The sequence below is a fragment of the Plectropomus leopardus genome, chromosome 8 (genome assembly GCF_008729295.1).
Source record: "Plectropomus leopardus isolate mb chromosome 8, YSFRI_Pleo_2.0, whole genome shotgun sequence".
In the NCBI taxonomy this organism is placed as follows: domain Eukaryota; kingdom Metazoa; phylum Chordata; class Actinopteri; order Perciformes; family Serranidae; genus Plectropomus; species Plectropomus leopardus.
Genome location: NC_056470.1, coordinates 29,515,223 through 29,533,209, shown reverse-complemented (window position 1 = coordinate 29,533,209; position 17,987 = coordinate 29,515,223). Strand labels below are relative to the sequence as shown.

General features: G+C 36.6%; 2 protein-coding genes across 2 annotated transcripts; one reads left to right on the top strand and one right to left on the bottom strand.

Moving 5' to 3' along the window:
- Positions 1 to 2,814: 2,814 nt before the first annotated feature.
- Positions 2,815 to 9,519, top strand: nemp1 (nuclear envelope integral membrane protein 1). The gene is made up of 9 exons (XM_042491911.1): positions 2,815 to 2,946; positions 4,288 to 4,409; positions 4,684 to 4,900; positions 4,991 to 5,063; positions 5,150 to 5,243; positions 5,334 to 5,448; positions 6,582 to 6,807; positions 7,090 to 7,266; positions 8,734 to 9,519. The coding sequence occupies exons 1-9, from the start codon at positions 2,835 to 2,837 to the stop codon at positions 8,888 to 8,890; spliced, it is 1,293 nt and encodes a 430-aa protein (XP_042347845.1). The 5' UTR covers positions 2,815 to 2,834; the 3' UTR covers positions 8,891 to 9,519.
- Positions 9,520 to 14,188: 4,669 nt separating this feature from the next.
- ormdl2 (ORMDL sphingolipid biosynthesis regulator 2) lies at positions 14,189 to 17,714 on the bottom strand. The gene is made up of 4 exons (XM_042491660.1): positions 17,647 to 17,714; positions 15,992 to 16,165; positions 15,482 to 15,633; positions 14,189 to 14,900 (listed from the first exon to the last, which is right to left on the bottom strand). Exons 2-4 carry the CDS (start codon positions 16,163 to 16,165, stop codon positions 14,765 to 14,767), a joined length of 462 nt encoding a protein of 153 aa, XP_042347594.1. The 5' UTR covers positions 17,647 to 17,714; the 3' UTR covers positions 14,189 to 14,764.
- Positions 17,715 to 17,987: the final 273 nt, after the last annotated feature.

Below are 17,987 nucleotides of genomic sequence, written 5' to 3'. Positions count from 1 at the left end.
TGGCTCAAAGTTGTTGTCATGTGGTGAAAGTCACAAGTCTTTTCTAAACTATGGAAGAATTCATTATTCAAAGTTCACATTTTTATGGCGTGAGAGCGACTGCGTTCTGTTTTCCACCAATTCACAAACCCCAATTCGAAAGTTGAGACGTGTAAAACGTAAATAAAAACAGAATACAATGATTTGTGTATCCTTTTCAACCTTTATTCAGTTGAATATACTACAAAGACAAGATATTTAATGTTCAAACTGATAAACTTTTTTTTTTTTTGCAAGTAATATTCACTCATTTTGAATTTGATGCCTGCATCATGTAACACAAAGGTAAACATTGTGTTACATGACCTTTCCTTTTAACAACCCCCAATAAGTGTTTGGGAACTCAGGACACTAATTGTTCATTCATGTTGTTTCCGTTTGAACATTAAATATCTTGTCTTTGTAGTGTATTCAGTTGAATATAGGTTGAAAAGGATTCGCAAATCATTGTATTCTGTTTTAATTTATGTTTTACACAACGTCCCAGCTTCACCGGAAGTGGTATTTGTAGACACATTGATGTAAATAAACATGTTTATTTTTGTTTGCAGTGTTTTCATCCTGACTCTATATAGAGCGTATGCTCTAGAATATCAGCAGGGACCTCTGACTCACGCTGCATTTTTCTCTCACATTAATGCTGATAAGGTGAATGCAGTGGACAAAGTTTTTGACCTTAGTTGGTCTCACAAGCGTATCAAAAAGCAAACACCTGACTGACCCACATCCCTGAGCACACCATAATGGACTGGTTGTATCTGCTTACTGTAAACATCTCACGGCATAGTTTAAGTCATGCTCAGGTAATTAATTTGAAATAACTTTTTCATTTGACTAGTTTATGAAGCAGTTAGGGACAAATGTGAGTGCTGTGGTTGGTTTCTGTGACTCATATGTAGCAGAAGGTTCAGTTTAATCCTCCTGTAAAGTGTGAGACCACAATGATAACGCAGCTAAAATGCAACGTAATGCGGTTAAAACATTTGTACACTGTGAACACCACATGGAGCCGTATGGTTCCCTGTATAAAGAGACTGAAAGTCTACAGCCATGCTAGCAGTGGTGTGAGAAGTATTCCCATCTTTTACTTAAGTAAATGTACCACTACGACCCTGTGGAAATACTCTGTTACAAGAAATAGCTCCACATCGAGAATGGTACTTCAGTAAAACTTCATGTATAATCAGGAAAATGCACTTTAAGTATTGAAAGTAAAAGTACCCAGACATTTCTGTCACAGCAGCTGTGGACAGTTATATATATTTAGGATATATGGGCATGCACTGACAATGGCCCCTTTGTCATTGGTTTATTGGTTTTCTTTTTCTGTGTCAGTGGCCTTTTAGGGTCGGAGTTCGTGTATAGTTTTTTGTTTGTCTTTTTAAGTATTCATGTTCTTAAAGCTCAACATAAGATAAAATAAAATGTTTATTTGTTTGTCTGACAAAGCTCTCAATGTCTCACATTGATGGAATGTCTTCTGAGTGTCCACAAGAGGACACCACAGGGTTCAGTCAGTGTTAGGTCCCTTTTACTTTGCACATAAATGAGGTAAATCCAAAATTAGATAGCCACCAATCAAAAATTTTGATGGCGCTCCCATTAAAATGGTGTCATTGGCTTCTAGATGATTGTGAATTTGTGTTTTTAAACAAAACAAAAAAGGCTACTGTGAAACTTATAAAAGGCTGGTAGCTGCCACATAGTGCTATTATGGAGATGAAATTAATTTTTCTTGCCATTGAACCTTAACATTTATTACAATCTCATATACTTACATCCATCAGTGTGTTTTTTTGACAAATCCAATGGCAAACTTTAAATTCTCAGAGGAGCTTATCCTCGAGCAGCTTCCCCATCGCTTCTCATATTTACCCACTCCACCAATGTCAAACTGCAGGCGCTCATGTTTGTACTAGTTTGGCAAAAGAAGTCCATCTATGCTGCACAAAATGTGCTCTGAAAATAAGTTTAAAAAATATATATAATCAGATTTAAATATTTTGCATGATATTAATAACTTCAATGTCTTAACAGCCTTTTTGTTCTTTATGTAAGCTAATATGTTGCTATACTGCTGGAAGTCATGAGTAAAATTTAGGAAAGTTGGTTTGGTTTCTGATCATTTTCTCTTATGAATATTAACATTTCCAAAAATAATACACAATTCATAGCATTACATTAAATATTTTTTAATTTCAACTTTATCTTAAGTTTCTTTTTTCTTTTTTAATTTTTTTTTCTAAGGAAATTGACAACATCAATCCAAAACATTCTGGTGTATATTGGAAAAATAAATAAAAAATACTCTCTGTTTCCAGTCTACAAAAATCACAGTCACAGATGACTGGCAAGGCAGCTTTATAGCTCATTTTATACAATGAGGCAATTCGCAGTGCTTTACAGAGCAATATAAACTAAAGGATATAGATTTACAATAAAAGACTAAAGAGATAAGATATAAAGGTAAATCAATTGCTAAATAATTTAAAAATCAAATTGTAAAATAAAAATAAAATAATCAGTATTCAGCTTGAATCTATCTAACACAAGCTTTTATCTATAAATTGTATGTAAAACTTGAAACATACTTCCTAAAGCTGGTTATTTATACACTAATTATCTGTATATTTAATTTCCCATGCTAGCTCGTGGAGCGATGACGGTGAACGCACACTGACGACGCCGTTCAGTGTGACTCTGTGATTGGCTCGACGGCCTGCCATTCAACCGGGCTGTCGGAGGCGGAAGAGGCGGGGCAAAGGATAAGAGGAGGGAGATGCGGTGCTCTCATCATGGCGGGATGCATGAAAATGATAAACGGTTTTACCCTCACAAGTGCTAAATTATCAGTTTTCACGGTGCTGCTCATCTGTTTACATCAAACCTCAGGGGACCGGGATACGGGTAAGAATCACCGTTTGGTGTTTATAACAGAAACGTTTTTTATAACGCGTATTTTGAACAAGTGTCACTGTTTAGGCTAACCCATGTTAGCTTGTATTGGTCTTCTCAGATGAAGTGAAACTGAACACGGGCTGTTTGATGTTGAGTCTGTCTTTTAGCCTGCTCGCTGCTGTCTGTTTTCGTAGACTGTCTCTTTATAATGGACGCATTTAATTTAATTTATCATTTACTTAGACATTGTATATTTGCTGAGAACTGAGGTCTAAACTTTGTGACTCGCCCTGCTCAGGTTATTTTTAACATGCTAATTATAAAACCAATGCGTCACTAACAGAAATTTGTTTTATATTAGCACGATATTCTTAAAGTGAGAACATTAATATGAACACCTGTGTGATATATTTATACCCTGCATAAAATATTTCATCTGTCTGTTCGTTATCTATAAAACGTCAAATAACGGAGAAAAATGTTTATCAAAGCCCAAGATGGCATCCTCAAATGTCTTGTTTTGTCTGCAACAAAAATAATCACATTCAAGAAGCAGTAATCAGATAACTTAATTCCCATAAAAAGTTACTCAAGTCGAATATACGATTATCAGATTAGATGGCAATTAATTAAATTGTTGACAATTAATTGAACTCTAATGGACACATAACACCTTTGTTATCTCAGTATGACTATTTATCTTAGTGTTATTAGATATGATTTATAAATAATTACCCAAATGTTTGTCCTATTTACACATACATAATCATTGTCTTGATCCTGCTCATTTTTATAATTATAATAAATGTTCTGTGTTTGCTGCCCTTCTTTTGTTACTATATTTTTGTACATTTCTGCCCTTAATCCCCTGTCTAATTCTGCCTTAACTCTTATCTGGCCTTTGTTTGGCATTAGTGACTAACCTTAATTGTTTTATTAACTCTGGGGTTTATTGCCTTGGCTTTGCTTTGTTTTTCAAAGCACATTGTAAATTGTGAAATTAATAAAAGTTATTGTGTAGGTGCCAATCCAGCATGTCCCATCACGCACAGGGATAAAAACATATTTATTTGTAGTTATAAACTGCTGACAGCTTTAACTTAGATTAAAACCAGGGACAGGGAAATATTTTATCTGTACGAGCCAACAATTTCTCTATTTTCTTACACATGTTTGAAATAAATAATGTGAAAACTGAAGTGTAAAAAATAAAAAAGTGCAACTTAAGACAGCAGACATTGCTTAAGTTTGTTATATATGTCACAGGTTTCTTCTACAATAAACAGCCCAATTATAAGTCCTGTGATGCAATCTCACTATTAAATGCTTGTCTTTGCTTTTCAAACACAGGTGACAAATATCCGATAACTGATCTCCAGGATGGAGACGAGTACGTCATGTCAGGGCCCAACAGGTTCTGTTACAAAAGCACTTTGGTGCCAACATGGAGGCAAACATGGACAAGAATTCAGGTAAGTTACATGATTGATGCTCAACAAAATCCAGGACTGTTAACGTTTATCTTTAATGCACTTCCCTAATCATAAAATAATTAGATAACATTCATGAAAGAGAACTGTTTTTGAATTATTTTGCTGAATCCTGGCACCAAATTTAATGTGGTATAAACATCAAGAAAAAAAAGAAGCCTCTGTATCCTTTGTCAGCGACATATTGTCAGTGGCACTTTATTCTAACAGTTCTTTGTTGTGAGTTAGGTCCACAATAACCAAACATTTCTGACAGGTCAAAGTTTGGAGTTCAAACGTATTTAAGGTGGCGACTGTGGAGGGTGAGGAGGAGCTGCAGGAGTTGGATCGCTTCAGTTTCTGGGGCTGGTTTCAGAGTTTGTTACGTGAGCGGCACAATGAAACCACTATTAACATCAATCTGTTCAGCAAGAAGACATGCTTCAAGATCGATCCTGCTGACAAAACTAAGTACACCGTCAAGCACCTGCGCAGTAAGTGGAAAAACAAATGAACACAATTAATTTGTTCGTTATGTTGACAGATATTACTTGATGAACATTATGGTCTTTTTATCCTTGCAGAGTTTGATATCTATCTGTTTTTGGTATTCTTCGCTGGGGCATTGTTGTTCCTCTTTGCAGGATCACTAAGCAGGTCATTTTTCTCACACATGCTTCTTCTTTGTGGGACTTAACAGGATTAAAATATGTTATTAACAAATGTTTCTCCCATGATTGAAGGAGTCAAGTTTTCTTCTACTCTGCTGGTATGAGCACAGGCATGATTGCCTCTCTCATCATCCTCGTTTTCATTTTGGCACGCTTTTTGCCAAAGGTAAGAACTTGTTTTTTCCTCAAATATCCAAGATTTTTTTTTAATGTTAAATAACTTTTGCCTTACCTTTTGTGTCTGTTGTTACCACAGAAAAGCCCGTTTTATGCGTTGATTGTTGGCGGCTGGTCGTTTTCTGTGTATGCCATCCAGCTCGTCTTTAGGAACCTTGGCATAATTTTGCGAGAGCACTGGAACGTGGTATTAGGTACGGACCCTTCATTTACACAAACTTTTTATAGATAGATAGAGAGATATGAAGATACAGAGAAAAGCTGTAAGAGGAAAACTTTGGTATATTTTAACATGGACCTTATTTTCCCATGATAGGGAGATGTAATCATTAAAAAATGTTTTTGGTGTGTAGTCTTTGAGAAACATGATTTTCACTGCTTGACATGCTCCTGTATCAAAGGGAAACTCTGGTGTTTGTCAACCATGACCCCATAGTCCTATGTTTTTGTGTCTAAGTGACTAATCTAGACTCTATTTTTGACATTGTTGTGCTGTTGAGAGAGACCGCTGCAGCCGCAGCACTGAGACAGGCTGTGATGTAATCACAAAAGTGCTTGTTTTTGTCACCAACAGGCTCAGATTGTTATTAGAAGTGTCTGACAACATTATGGTAAAGACCTTACAGAGAATTAAATGTTATTCTTTACCTGTCGCTGATGCGGTTTATTTGGTATTATGTAAAAGTCTTGCTCTGAAATCTTTCAGGCTTTTCCACATTGTTGAAATCAGCTTAATATTCAGCCATGACACTGGAAATCGTTAAGATACCACAGAGCTGTGCTTTCTGTACTCCAACACAACATCTCATAGCGGCACTTTTCTCCAACTCTCACTAACGTTTCCACTGTTTCACTTGCAATAAGTCACTGTGTGGGGGGAAAAATTGATACAGCTAATATTTTGTGTCTCCATTAGTTACTTCCACACAAAAATATGGGAAAAAAGGATCCAGGTTGAAAGACACCAAAGTTTCACTTAAACATAGCATATAAAATAGCTACTTCTAAGACCACTAAGCATGAAAGTCTTGCGTGCCTTACATTTGTCACTTTCAGAATCACCTTTTTAAGTGAACAGCTGTCTGTTAAAGTTGTGGAAACAGATTTGTGTCCTGCCTTTGTTTTTTTCTGTAATGCCAAAGTATGCATGCTTAAAGCTACATACAAAACACAATATACTCCACTTTGAGCCAAAATACAGCATGTATGACTTGCTGCAGGTCAGAAAAAAAGCCGTGCAAAAAACGGTGAAACTGTTAATATTTTATTAGTTAGTTCCTTTTAAACGCTGTGTTAGTCAGTGTGTCTGTCTGTGTGTTTTTGTCAGGTTATGTCGGAGTGGTGGGATTCATCACTTTTGCTGTGTGTTACCGTTACGGTCCTCTGGTGGATGAGAAGAGCATCAACATCTTGTCATGGACACTGCAGCTGTTTGGCCTTCTCCTAATTTATTTAGGAATTCAAATTCAGCAAGTTGCGTTCGCTGTCATCGTGGCAGCTTTGCTCTCCAAACATCTGGAGTACCCGGTCTTTTTGGCAGTGGCTGCATGGAGGTGGGTGTTCACAGTCTGACAGAAGGTGGCGTAAGAGTACAGTAATATATACACAGAATATCGACTTCTATAATAGCTCTATGATGTTCCTTCTATCTCATACAGTGTAATGTAGCCATGTGGTTATAAACAAGAGTGTCACACATTTATTATCAAGAACACTTGTGTTTTTGAGTCTGAACAAAATAGATAAAGAGCTTAAGCTATAAAAGCTCAAACATTTAAAAGTGTGATATTTCACATTTTGTATTTATTTTACTGAGCACATGCTGTATTGTGCAGGAAAATCAGAGGGTATGTACGCTGGAAGCCGGAGCCACGTCGCCTGTTGACTGAGGAGGAGTATCAGAAGGAGGGGGAGGAAGAGACGCGGCGTGCTCTGGAGGAGCTGAGGAAGCTCTGCAACAGCCCAGAGTTCAGTCCGTGGAAAACAGTGTCCAGACTGCAGTCCCCAAAAAGGTGCCCGTTGTGATGTTAAGCTCCTAAAAATCTAATTTGTTCAGGGTTCCCACAGTCATAAAATTCCTGTAGAAGTTCTAGAATTAGAAAAACTGTTCTCTAGGCCTGGAAATTGTTTGGAATTAATAGAAGTTTTGGGGAAAGTTTTGAAAATACATTGTATTGGCTGCTGTTGTAGACGTATCGATGTCCAGATAAGCTATATGGGGCCACTATGTTGGGTCATTGATCCATTTGGACACCTCACAATGGGACAATGATGAACCCTAATTTGTTGAGGTATCTCATACTTTAAGGTTCAGGCAAGGCCACAAAACAATTATTCAACATGGCTATTAAAATGTTTTCTTTAAATAGAAATAAATGCACAAAACTTGTCAAAATTGTAATCCAATCACACGTCAAATTAAAATTAATATCTATCTATAAGATATTAGATTTTCTAAGTGCCCGCATGTGTCACTTTGGTCTATAAGCATAAGCAGCTGTTTGGCTTTGGGAATGTCAAATGACCAAGTGAAGTTAGCATGCACTATTAGCATTTGCTTATGCACAAAATGCCTGGGAAGTGCGTGGTTAATAATGTATGGCTACATTGCGATATAGGCCCACAACTTTAAAAAAATCTGGAAATGTTCTGGAAAAGTTTTGAAAATTCATTGGTAAAAATGTGTGGATGATGTAAGCTGAAATATAAAGTACTCTAAAGTTACACATAAACTCAATTGTGGTTCAGTACAGAAGCAGCGACTCACATCGAGGACGTGCAGTCAATGGTCCCAACAAACTCACACTGCTTAAAGCAGCTCGACGTTTGTCATTAAACCTGCAGCCCTTCACCTTCGTTAGCCCTGTCACTGTGTGTGTGTGTGCGAGATGGGCTGACTGTTAACTCCACGGTGTGGCGCTCACACTCCCGTATTTGACAGAGGGGCAAGGAGGTGCAGAGCGAAGCAATGTCCAAGTTGATGCTCCGCAGTGCAATTTAATGCACTTTAAAATAGTTTTGAAAAAATGAGAAACAGATAAAAAGAAAAGTCATGCTACACCCTTTCAAAGTGTCATAAATACTGGACCACTGTGTTTTTGTGTGTGTGTTTGACAAACACACAAACTGAGGTAAAAATGTAATAATGATGTATTAGTTAAGATTTGCATCATAATCAAATAATTGGTGCTTTATTTGTATAGATTGATAAGATGATTTTACCTGATGTGAGGTCTTTGTAAAGAGGTAATATTTGGTGTTTTTATTTTTTTTTAACAGTGATTGATTAACTATCTTTTGCAAGCTGTGTCTGCACATTTTTGATTTCAGGTAGATGAATAGAAATACATCCAAAATTCAAAATCTCATATACTGAAGTTTTGCCAAATGTCAGTCCTATGTTCAGTATGTAGGTGCCACCACATGGTTTATAAACTCTGTATAACACGGATATTGTTGCTGACGTTGTCACTCCACAGGTTTGCTGATTTTATTGAGGGGTCTCCTCACCTGATGCCAAATGAGGTGTCTGTCCACGCGCAGGAATACGGCTTTGGAGGATCTTTTTTTGAGGATGAATTTTTTGACACAGACGACGAGGAAGACGACATTAAGCCCATGATGAAACCGGAGTGAGACGCCACCGTGTTATAACAAGTATGAAAACAAAGACTGTTACATTATTGCCTTTCAGAAAGGTGTCCGGAGAGCAGCTCTCCGAGGCTTCTGTGCAAACTTCCGGTCTGATTTCGAGTGATTATTGTCGAGGCTGGATTTGGTCAAAAACATGGATTGTGATTTCAGTCATGAGAGGCACCACAACAAAAAGTGACTGACAGTCACAGACAGAACAGTGGTCATTTCTGTTATCAGCATTAAAAATGGCGAAACAGTGTAGTTTCAAAGACTGTGCACTAAAGCCAGATCTCTTCTTTTTTTTAGGGAACAAAGGCTTCTGTTAAATTTGAGGTTACAGATCCGTTGATACTCGATTGGGACCTTTTTTCGGAGGTCAAAACAAGTGAACTTTCTACTGTGTGGTGATAGTTTGTGTTGTCTTTTATTTTAGATAAAGGTTTTACGTTTTCAAAACCGTGTTCACAGCCTTTAGCCGCTAAAAGCTCACTGTAATCAGAGCGTCCAGATTACATGCACAGTTTATCATGTGACATGACGACATCACGAAGCGCTAGGGGAGGAAAATTTGTTCAAGTTTGTATTTGACAGTTTTTTCATTTAAATGGACATAAATGTTCAGAGGTGTTTCAGAAGTATTTTGAATAAAAAATAAATTTGAGCTCTGACGTGCATTAGCATTATTGTATCGGGTTTTAAACACAAGACGATGGAAATTAAGTGACCACGTGGCTGTGGTTGATTATGTAATGATCTGAAGCCAAAGTTCAGGCTAAAGTACAATTTTGAGGTACTTTTTCTTTACTCGAGCATATTTATTTCATTCTACTCGATTACATGTCAAAGGGGATTGTACTTTTTACTGCGCTGCATTTATGACAGCTGTAGCTACTTTATATAGATGAGCGCCACACTGCTGCCTAATGACTGCTTTTACTTTTGATAGTCTTATGTACAGGGGTGCTGGGTATCACCAGAGACCCCAGGATACACTAATATAACAATACTGATGATTTTAGATGTATTGCGACAATATATATTACGATTCATGACCTTTTTCAACTGCAAATTTTTTTCCCCAAAAGAAAACTTCGTCCACATTTGTTCTATCTAATAAGATAAAGTCTTTTCATCTCAATCACAAGGCTAGGCTACCAAAATTTGTATTTGTATGTGCAAAATCAATTATATATGGAACATGAAAAAATAGATACTCAGCATCTGTGTATTGATACAATATTACCTGCCAAAACTGTGTGATACCATGCTGCACCATTCTCCCCCTTACCCACATTTAAGTAGGTTTTGCTAATACTTGTGTAATTTTACCTTAAAGTACTGCTACTTTCACTTAAGTAAAAGATCTGATTACTACCTCTTTCGCCACAAGGTTTGTTTTTGGATTTAAGAATAACTTAGGATAGTTAGAGTTTTACTGTATTCTTATTTAGTCTAGAAAATGTTTTTTTAAAAAAAAGCCCAGTAGAAGTTACCGCAGCCCAAGATAATGTCCTCAAAACAGTTTCTGTCCAAACACTGTCCAAAAAACTGCAGAAAAGTATGCAGTGTAAAATTGTATGCTTTGGATAATCACTAAAAATATTAAAACTACTAATTTGACGCACATTTGTTTGACTTATTAATTCATTGCCAATATTATATTATTAATTATTAACATTATGAATGTTTCAGACCGATATTCCTATACACGATTATCATAGCTGAGAGAACTCATTATAGTGGTTTTATAGCCTTATCTACTGAAAATTTGAAGACAAAAAAAAAATCAAATTGATATTTTGCTGTGCATTTTGTCTCATTCATGATTGATGAATAACACTCAAAACATGATCGTGGGGAGGTGGAGAGGGAGCCAAAGTGAGGATGGAAAAACACTGAATAATTTAAATTATCATATGTGATTTCCCTTATGTCAACATTTCATTTTTGAAATATCAACATTAGTGTAAATACCAGTATATCGCGACACTCTTCGTCTTATCTGATCAGCAAGTGATCTCAGAGTAGCATCACAAAGCTGTTGATTAAATGACCAGTGGGAAGAAAATAAACATGAATCAGTGGAATTTCCTCTTAACAAACAGCAGTGTTTGAGTGCTGAACGATCAAACACTGTTCTTGCAGATGCTTCATTTGATTGTAACTGAAGCAACAAGCAGTTTAAATCTGTGTTTTGGGGAAATGAATCACTCAAAGTCAGCATGATGTATGACATGTTTTGTTTTCCCTTTTCTTATCTAGATCCCAAATGATACTTTAATCCCCTCCTCTTCTTGTTTATTTCCCCATCTGTGTTGCATCTTTAATGTTAAAATACGATCTTATTTTCTAAGAATTTTCTCTGGAAGTTTTTCCACCTGCAAGGGAGAAATTTGACCTTTCTCATATCTGCTCTTAACCCCTTACATCTCCTTTGGCATTTCTTTTCACTTGACTTTCAAATGTTAACCCTCTATGGTATGCATGATGATGCCAGTTGGTAAAAAAAATGTCTGCAAAGTTTTTTTTGTTTGTCATAAAATGGGCACACTTTTGGGTATGTTACCTTAAAGCAACTCTGTACCAAATGAGAAAAGACAGTTAGTGTTTGAAATTTTCTACAATGCTTGTGGAAGATATTGAAAAAGTTTAAAATTCATGCCATTCGAAAAAGGAAAAATATGAAAAATTAACTCTTACTATAAGTTTGTCTGATTGTTACCCTCAGGCAACATTATACCCAAAGGAACAGCCCAAAGGAATAATTGCATTAATGATTGTAAGCATATTTCAGCAAACTTTAAAGAACGTTAAGAATTAAAAATTAAACTTTACTCAAAAAAAAAGACCACCTTTGTGGAAAGAGTTGATAGGGTTGAACCGTGCGTGGAAGGTCCTAAAAAAGTGACTCAGCATGGCCTCCAGAAAGTCATGTTATAATATAAACATTGCTATTATTGGTGTCCTTAGGGCCCTTGCCTTTCTGAATGTAAACAGCCAAAAATAAGTATGTAAACCGGAGGAAACACCTTACAATAGATGACTAAGTGATGACCTGCACAGACTTGATCTGCCACGAAATGCACTCAATTTTAAATTCTAAGCATATATCTATTACCTCTCAAGATTTACTGATTTCACAGTAAAGTGAAACTGGAAGCATAACTGGGGGAAAAAAATGCATTGGATGATCGAAAACTTGCTCTTCTAAAGAAACAGTGTTATCTTGGATCAGGTAGCTTTCGGTATATCAGGCAGAGGAAACAAACATTTTGTTCATCCTTTCTTCCCCCCCTCTCCATTTCAGTGAGCCATATCTGATGACATTTAGCCCATCTGCATCCCACCGCTGACTTCTTTACAGTAATGTGACTGTCCTCAGCATTTAAAGGCAGGGAGCACACCAATAACGTTGTTGCAAATGATAAACACTCAAACATGTCATAACATGCATGAAACAGCTTGCATTATTTGCATGTGTTTACCAGGATCACGTTGGCACACTCAACAATAGTCACATTCACATGCTGCTGCATTTCCTGTGACCTACTTCCCTAAAAAATGAATCACTAACAGGGAAACCTCACTACAATGCAAACACGACCACGTTGCATGCAGAAGAAGGGAGAATCCCCCCGATATTGCACCAGTGACGTTCCCCTCATGGTGGCTTCATGTAAAGTATCTCTTTGGAGTTTCCAACAGCTAATAAACTGACTCATAATCAATCAGTTGATTCTTACAAACATACACAAAAAGTAGCACGCTGCTTATCTGCAACTCTGATTCCAATAAAAGTTGGGATGCTGTGTAAAACACAAATTTGTGAATCATTTTCAACATGCAGCGAGGAAATAAGTGTTCAACACATTTTTTTTATTAAACATATTTCCCATGCAGCTATTCACATGAAAATTAGACCAGACATTGGTATTAAGTTAATCAACCTACCCTTAAAAATAAAACAAAATGAAATAAAAGTAAAATGATCTGCACTAAAGAGGAATGAAACCCTTGTTTACAACCTACACACGTAAAATAAAAAAAACCTACACATATAAAATTGTTTACAACCTACACATACAAAAAAAAACCAAAACGTAAAATTTCAATCAATACAAAATTATTTGATTACAATGACAGCTTCAAGGCACTTTCTGTATGAATGAACTAATCTCTGTGTTCCACACAGTCTTTAAATCTTTAAGATTTTGGGGGGCCTGCTTGTTAATCTTGAGAAAGAAATTTCACAATTAGTGTACCAAATGCATACTAAATTGTTAAAACAAAGGTGATAGGTGATGTAACACAGCGGTAAACATGACTGTCCTAACTTTTTTTAAACGTGTTGCATCAAATTCAGAATGAATGTATATTTACAAACTAGAAATAAACCAAACCAAAATCGAACCAGTTCATCATTGAGTCCAAATGGGTGTTTGTGCCACATTTGAAGAAATTCCCAAAAGTGTTCTTGAGATAATGAGAATAGGTTAGACTGACCATGACCTTTGTCCACCACAATCCAACCAGGACAGGCCACTAATGTTTGCTTCATGTAAAATGTCTGTACTTAAGTCTATGTCACGTCTGTGCCAAATTTAAAGAAATTCCCTCAAGGTGTTCTTGAGATATTATGAGAATGAGACAAACAAAGTTTCAGTAACCTTGACTTTTGACCTATGACCATGTCGTTGATGAGTCCAAGTGAATGTATGTGCCAAATTTGAAGAAATTTGTCACGGTGTTTTTGAGATGATAATGTGTTCACGAGAATGAGATGGAAGGGGTCACGGTGACCTTGACTTTCGACCTATAACCATCAAAATTTAATCAGTTTATCACTGAGTCTAAGTGGACCTTCACAAGGAAATTTTGAGATATTGAGAAAGGGACATATTAGATAACAATGACCTTGACCTTTGACCACCAAAATCTCATCAATTCATCACTGAGTATAAGTGGATGTTTGTGCTGAATTGAAAGAAATCTATCAAGGCGTTCTTGATATACTGTGTTCATGAGAATGAGACCGAAAACATAATGTCTCTGCACGGAGGCAAAAACACTAAAGTTCACCAGTTTGATTATGAAATATATTATCTTTGTATATTTGTATTCAATTGGATATAGGTTGAAGAGGAGTTACATATTATTGCATTCGGTTTTTATTCATTTTTACACAGCGTCCCACCTTCTTTGAAATCTGGGTTGTGGGACAGAGATAAGATGTGAACACTGTGTAGTTCTCACTGCTCATTTTATACGTGGGAAAAAAAACAGCTTTTAAAGAAAACATTAACTTACATGATTGTGTGTGTGATAGCAAGACTGCAGTGTTTATTGTAGGCGCGTAAATGCATGCTGCATGTAAATCCTTCATAGTAAATTAAGCCAAAAAGCATGAAGGAAAATAGAAACTTGTCATTCGGAACATTAACCACGCTGCCACAATGAATTCATTCACATTTATGGCAACAACCAGAAATAGTTTTACAGACGTGCAGCCAGTGCAGTTTGTAACAGAAATCAAAACTAATGAATAAATGTCACATTCAAAAGCAGTGCAGTTCAAAATTGCTTTTCTTGAAGCCAAAGTGTGTTGCTTTTTGACAAACATACATCAGGAATGTCAGTAAAGAAACATTTACTTTCATAAAACAGCAGCATTGCGTACACGTTTTTGTTTTTTTTCCAGGCTGCAAGAGGCAGCACAAACTGCAGCTTTCATACATTACGCCACACAGTCTGTACAGTAAAGACAAATCCAACTGGTTCTCTTCTCCTCAACCTCTAAACATAAAACCGTTCAGCAGTAACAGACGACTAGAAGTCCAGTGTTGATGGTAAAAATCCAGTGTTAGGTCAGTTCTGTCAGTATTTGTTGATCCCAAATATCCGTACTCCATGAAACTGAGGCAACTTTGGGAGGAGGACACTGAGGAGGGAGCTCGTGTTGATTAGGAAATGCGTGGGGTCGTATTTTGTGTAGAAACTGGCAAGAATATAACTGCAGAGAGAGAAAAAGTGTTAATGTAGCATTGACAGGTACGTTGTGTACGATTAAGGGCTCTGTGGAGTTGTCTTGTAAACAACTTATTTTAACACACAGTGCTTCTCACCAAAATGCTGTTAAACAAACGTGATGAATGTAACAAACTTTTAATAACTGTTGGCAAATTACTGTCACCTGTAGGTCAGTGGAATAGTGTGAAACTATTGATATAATAATAATTAATAATAATAATAATACATTGGATTTATATAGCGCCTTTCTTGAACTCAAGGTTGCTTTACAATCAAAACAACAACAACAAAAAAAAAGACAATGGATGGGAGCACAGTATAGGCACTTGCACCTGTCTGCACGTCATTTGTTATTGTTATATTACATGATCTTTAGCTGCACAGGTAAATTACCCTCCCAGGTGGTCTCACAAGGCCAAAATTATTCTAAACAGCCCGACCGAATGCATCAGAAACATTCCAGCCAACGACACACATACGTGTCTGACTACATGCTGATTTAGCCGTCATTATGAAAGAGAAACTGCAAACTGACTCAGCAGAGGACTTTTCAAACATACTTACAGAACAATTGGTGAGATAGTGAGGAATTTGCGCGAAGATGTGAACTGGACACCGTAGTCCATCTGTTCCCAGTGTGTGAGCAGACGAGCTTTGCCTTGGTCTGGTGTCTCAAAGGGAGTCCCCTTCACTGTGTGTAGAAACAGGTACATCACCTGCAGAGGACAACACACACACAAGAGATCACAACTAGTGTTGGACAGAAAGACAGACAGGTGTCCATCCAGGCTACATTTTCAAGAAGTGATACTCAGAGGTTCTTGTTGAAGATGAAAGAAGTATATTTCCAAAAAATGTGGAACTATTCCTTTAACATATGGCAGTCCGGTTTAATTCCCACGAGGGTCAATCATATTATGGACAATAAACACTACAGTATAAACACTATGGCTAAATCTCTGTGTTGTTTCATGTTAAATATCATACTGTCCAACCACCTAGAAATAAAATCTGTATGTTTCAGATATGTAATAAATGCTGTGTAATTGCTGTTTATCTCTGTCTTTGACTGACCAGGTTGTGGATGACGTTGGTGAGGGTCCAGACGAGCGGCACAGTGAAGAAAGGAATGCTGAGCAGGACGATGTGCAACACGACGGTCAGCAGCAGGTAGGTGAGCCATATTCCTCTGCTGTTCATCACCCGCGTGTTGGGGTTCACCTCGCTGTGAGCTACGCCCACATTCATCTTCAACACAGAGACACAAAATGTAAGAGGTCAGGATACTGAAAACAAGCATGTGTTGTTTAATCTTCACATTGGAGAAATAGGAACCAAAGAACCAAAGAATGCTGCAACTAAGTATTATTTACATTATCAAATAATCTGCCAGCTATTATTTTTTATTAATAAATTAGCCGTTTGGTCTATATAATGTCAAAAAATAGTCAAGAATGCCCATTACAGATTTTTAAAGTTCAATTACAGTTACAAATATACTGTTTTGTCATTTGTAACTAACCGATAAATGTTTATTGCCATGTAGATTTTCACATACAATATCTGCCTTACTGATTTCGTGCATGACAATAAGCGTACCAAGAGAAAATAAAATAAAAGCAAGTACTGCAATAGTAAAAAATAAAATAAAACAAACAAGCAAACAAAAAAAACACATGTTGAAGAGAAAATTGTACAGTCAAAATGTGACATAAATAAATAAAAGTATGCACGTGCATTATTTTGATATGAAATTAACGTGTATTTTAGTGCCAAATTATATATATGTATATACCTCTATATAATTAAAAATAATATTAATTAATTACTTACTTGAAGCTAAAATACATAATTTCGTACTGAAATAAATGCATGTGCGTAATTATATTTTTTTTATTTATTTATTTTTATTCTCTAGTTTTCACTGTTTTAAACTCTTATTTTGTGCTCATTTATTAGACATACTCTACTACATTTGTGTGGGCTAGATCTGAAATAATCAGTCGATTAATCAATAAGTTAATCGACAGAAAATTAATTAATGACAATGTTTGTGATTTTTTAATTTTTTAATTTTTAAAAAATCACAAACATTTTTAATTTTTAATTCGTCAAACATTTTATCACCAGTTCAGCTTTTTCAAATTTGCTTACTTTGTCTTATTGCACTATTACCATTCTGGGGGTTTGGGACTTTGTAGAAGACATTTTCCACTCCTGTATGATATAAATGATTAATCGAAGGAGGAAAAAAGTCGCATTTTTGACATAACATCAACATTATGAAATGACTCCGCCCGAGTGAGATGTTCTGTGTGACTAAACAGGCGCTTCCTCTCAGGACTCCCCTCATCACTCAGCTACATCTAGCCGCAACATTCACACACTAACCGGCGCTAAAACAACCACAAAACAACAATAACATTTAATTCTTACACATTAAACGAGAGCACAACAGTAATACCTTCACACAAAACCTAAACTATTTAACTTTGAGCCTAACAGTTGGCTTTAACTGACATAACGTCCGCCTGCTAGCTAACAGTTGAGCTGCTATCTACAGGTTGACATGCTAACGTCAGTTCAAAGTAACGTTGATCGGGATGTAACGGCGGAGTAAACGGTAACGCAGGACGGTTTGAAAGGTCGTGTTAAATTGTGTTAAATTAGTCCAGCCCGTGCGTCATTTCGAGGTTTAAAACTTAACATTTACACGGAGCAAACTTTACCTTCCTGTGTTGTCGTAGCTCACCAGGAAATTCCTTGTTTTTTCTTTAACCCCGCCCTCCTGAGGTCTGGTTCCTCTGCAGCGGCGGACAGATGCAGAAACTCCGGCTCCTCCTGTCCTCTGCAGGTACTCAGGTGAGCTGCTCAACCCAGCTGGCAGGGAGCGTCCTCACAACATCGGCTAACGTTACCTACAAGTTGCAATAACGTTTTAAAGAAAACATTTAAATCTAATGTTCAAAATACCATTTAAAATAATGTTCCCTTAAGGTTAAATGCTGACCAAGATGTAACGTTACAACTGCATCATTATGAGGATGTTTTGGTGATGTAGAAGCTGACA

Coding starts and splice junctions, on each gene's coding strand:
- ormdl2 (XM_042491660.1), bottom strand. CDS start 16,165: ATGAATGTGGGCGTAGCTCACAGCGAGGTGAACCCCAACACGCGGGTG. Junction 15,634..15,991: donor CCAACGTCATCCACAACCTG/GTCAGTCAAAGA, acceptor TGTCCTCTGCAG/GTGATGTACCTGTTTCTACA. Junction 14,901..15,481: donor ACTATCTCACCAATTGTTCT/GTAAGTATGTTT, acceptor CTCTCTCTGCAG/TTATATTCTTGCCAGTTTCT.
- nemp1 (XM_042491911.1), top strand. CDS start 2,835: ATGGCGGGATGCATGAAAATGATAAACGGTTTTACCCTCACAAGTGCT. Junction 4,410..4,683: donor AAACATGGACAAGAATTCAG/GTAAGTTACATG, acceptor CATTTCTGACAG/GTCAAAGTTTGGAGTTCAAA. Junction 7,267..8,733: donor AGACTGCAGTCCCCAAAAAG/GTGCCCGTTGTG, acceptor GTCACTCCACAG/GTTTGCTGATTTTATTGAGG.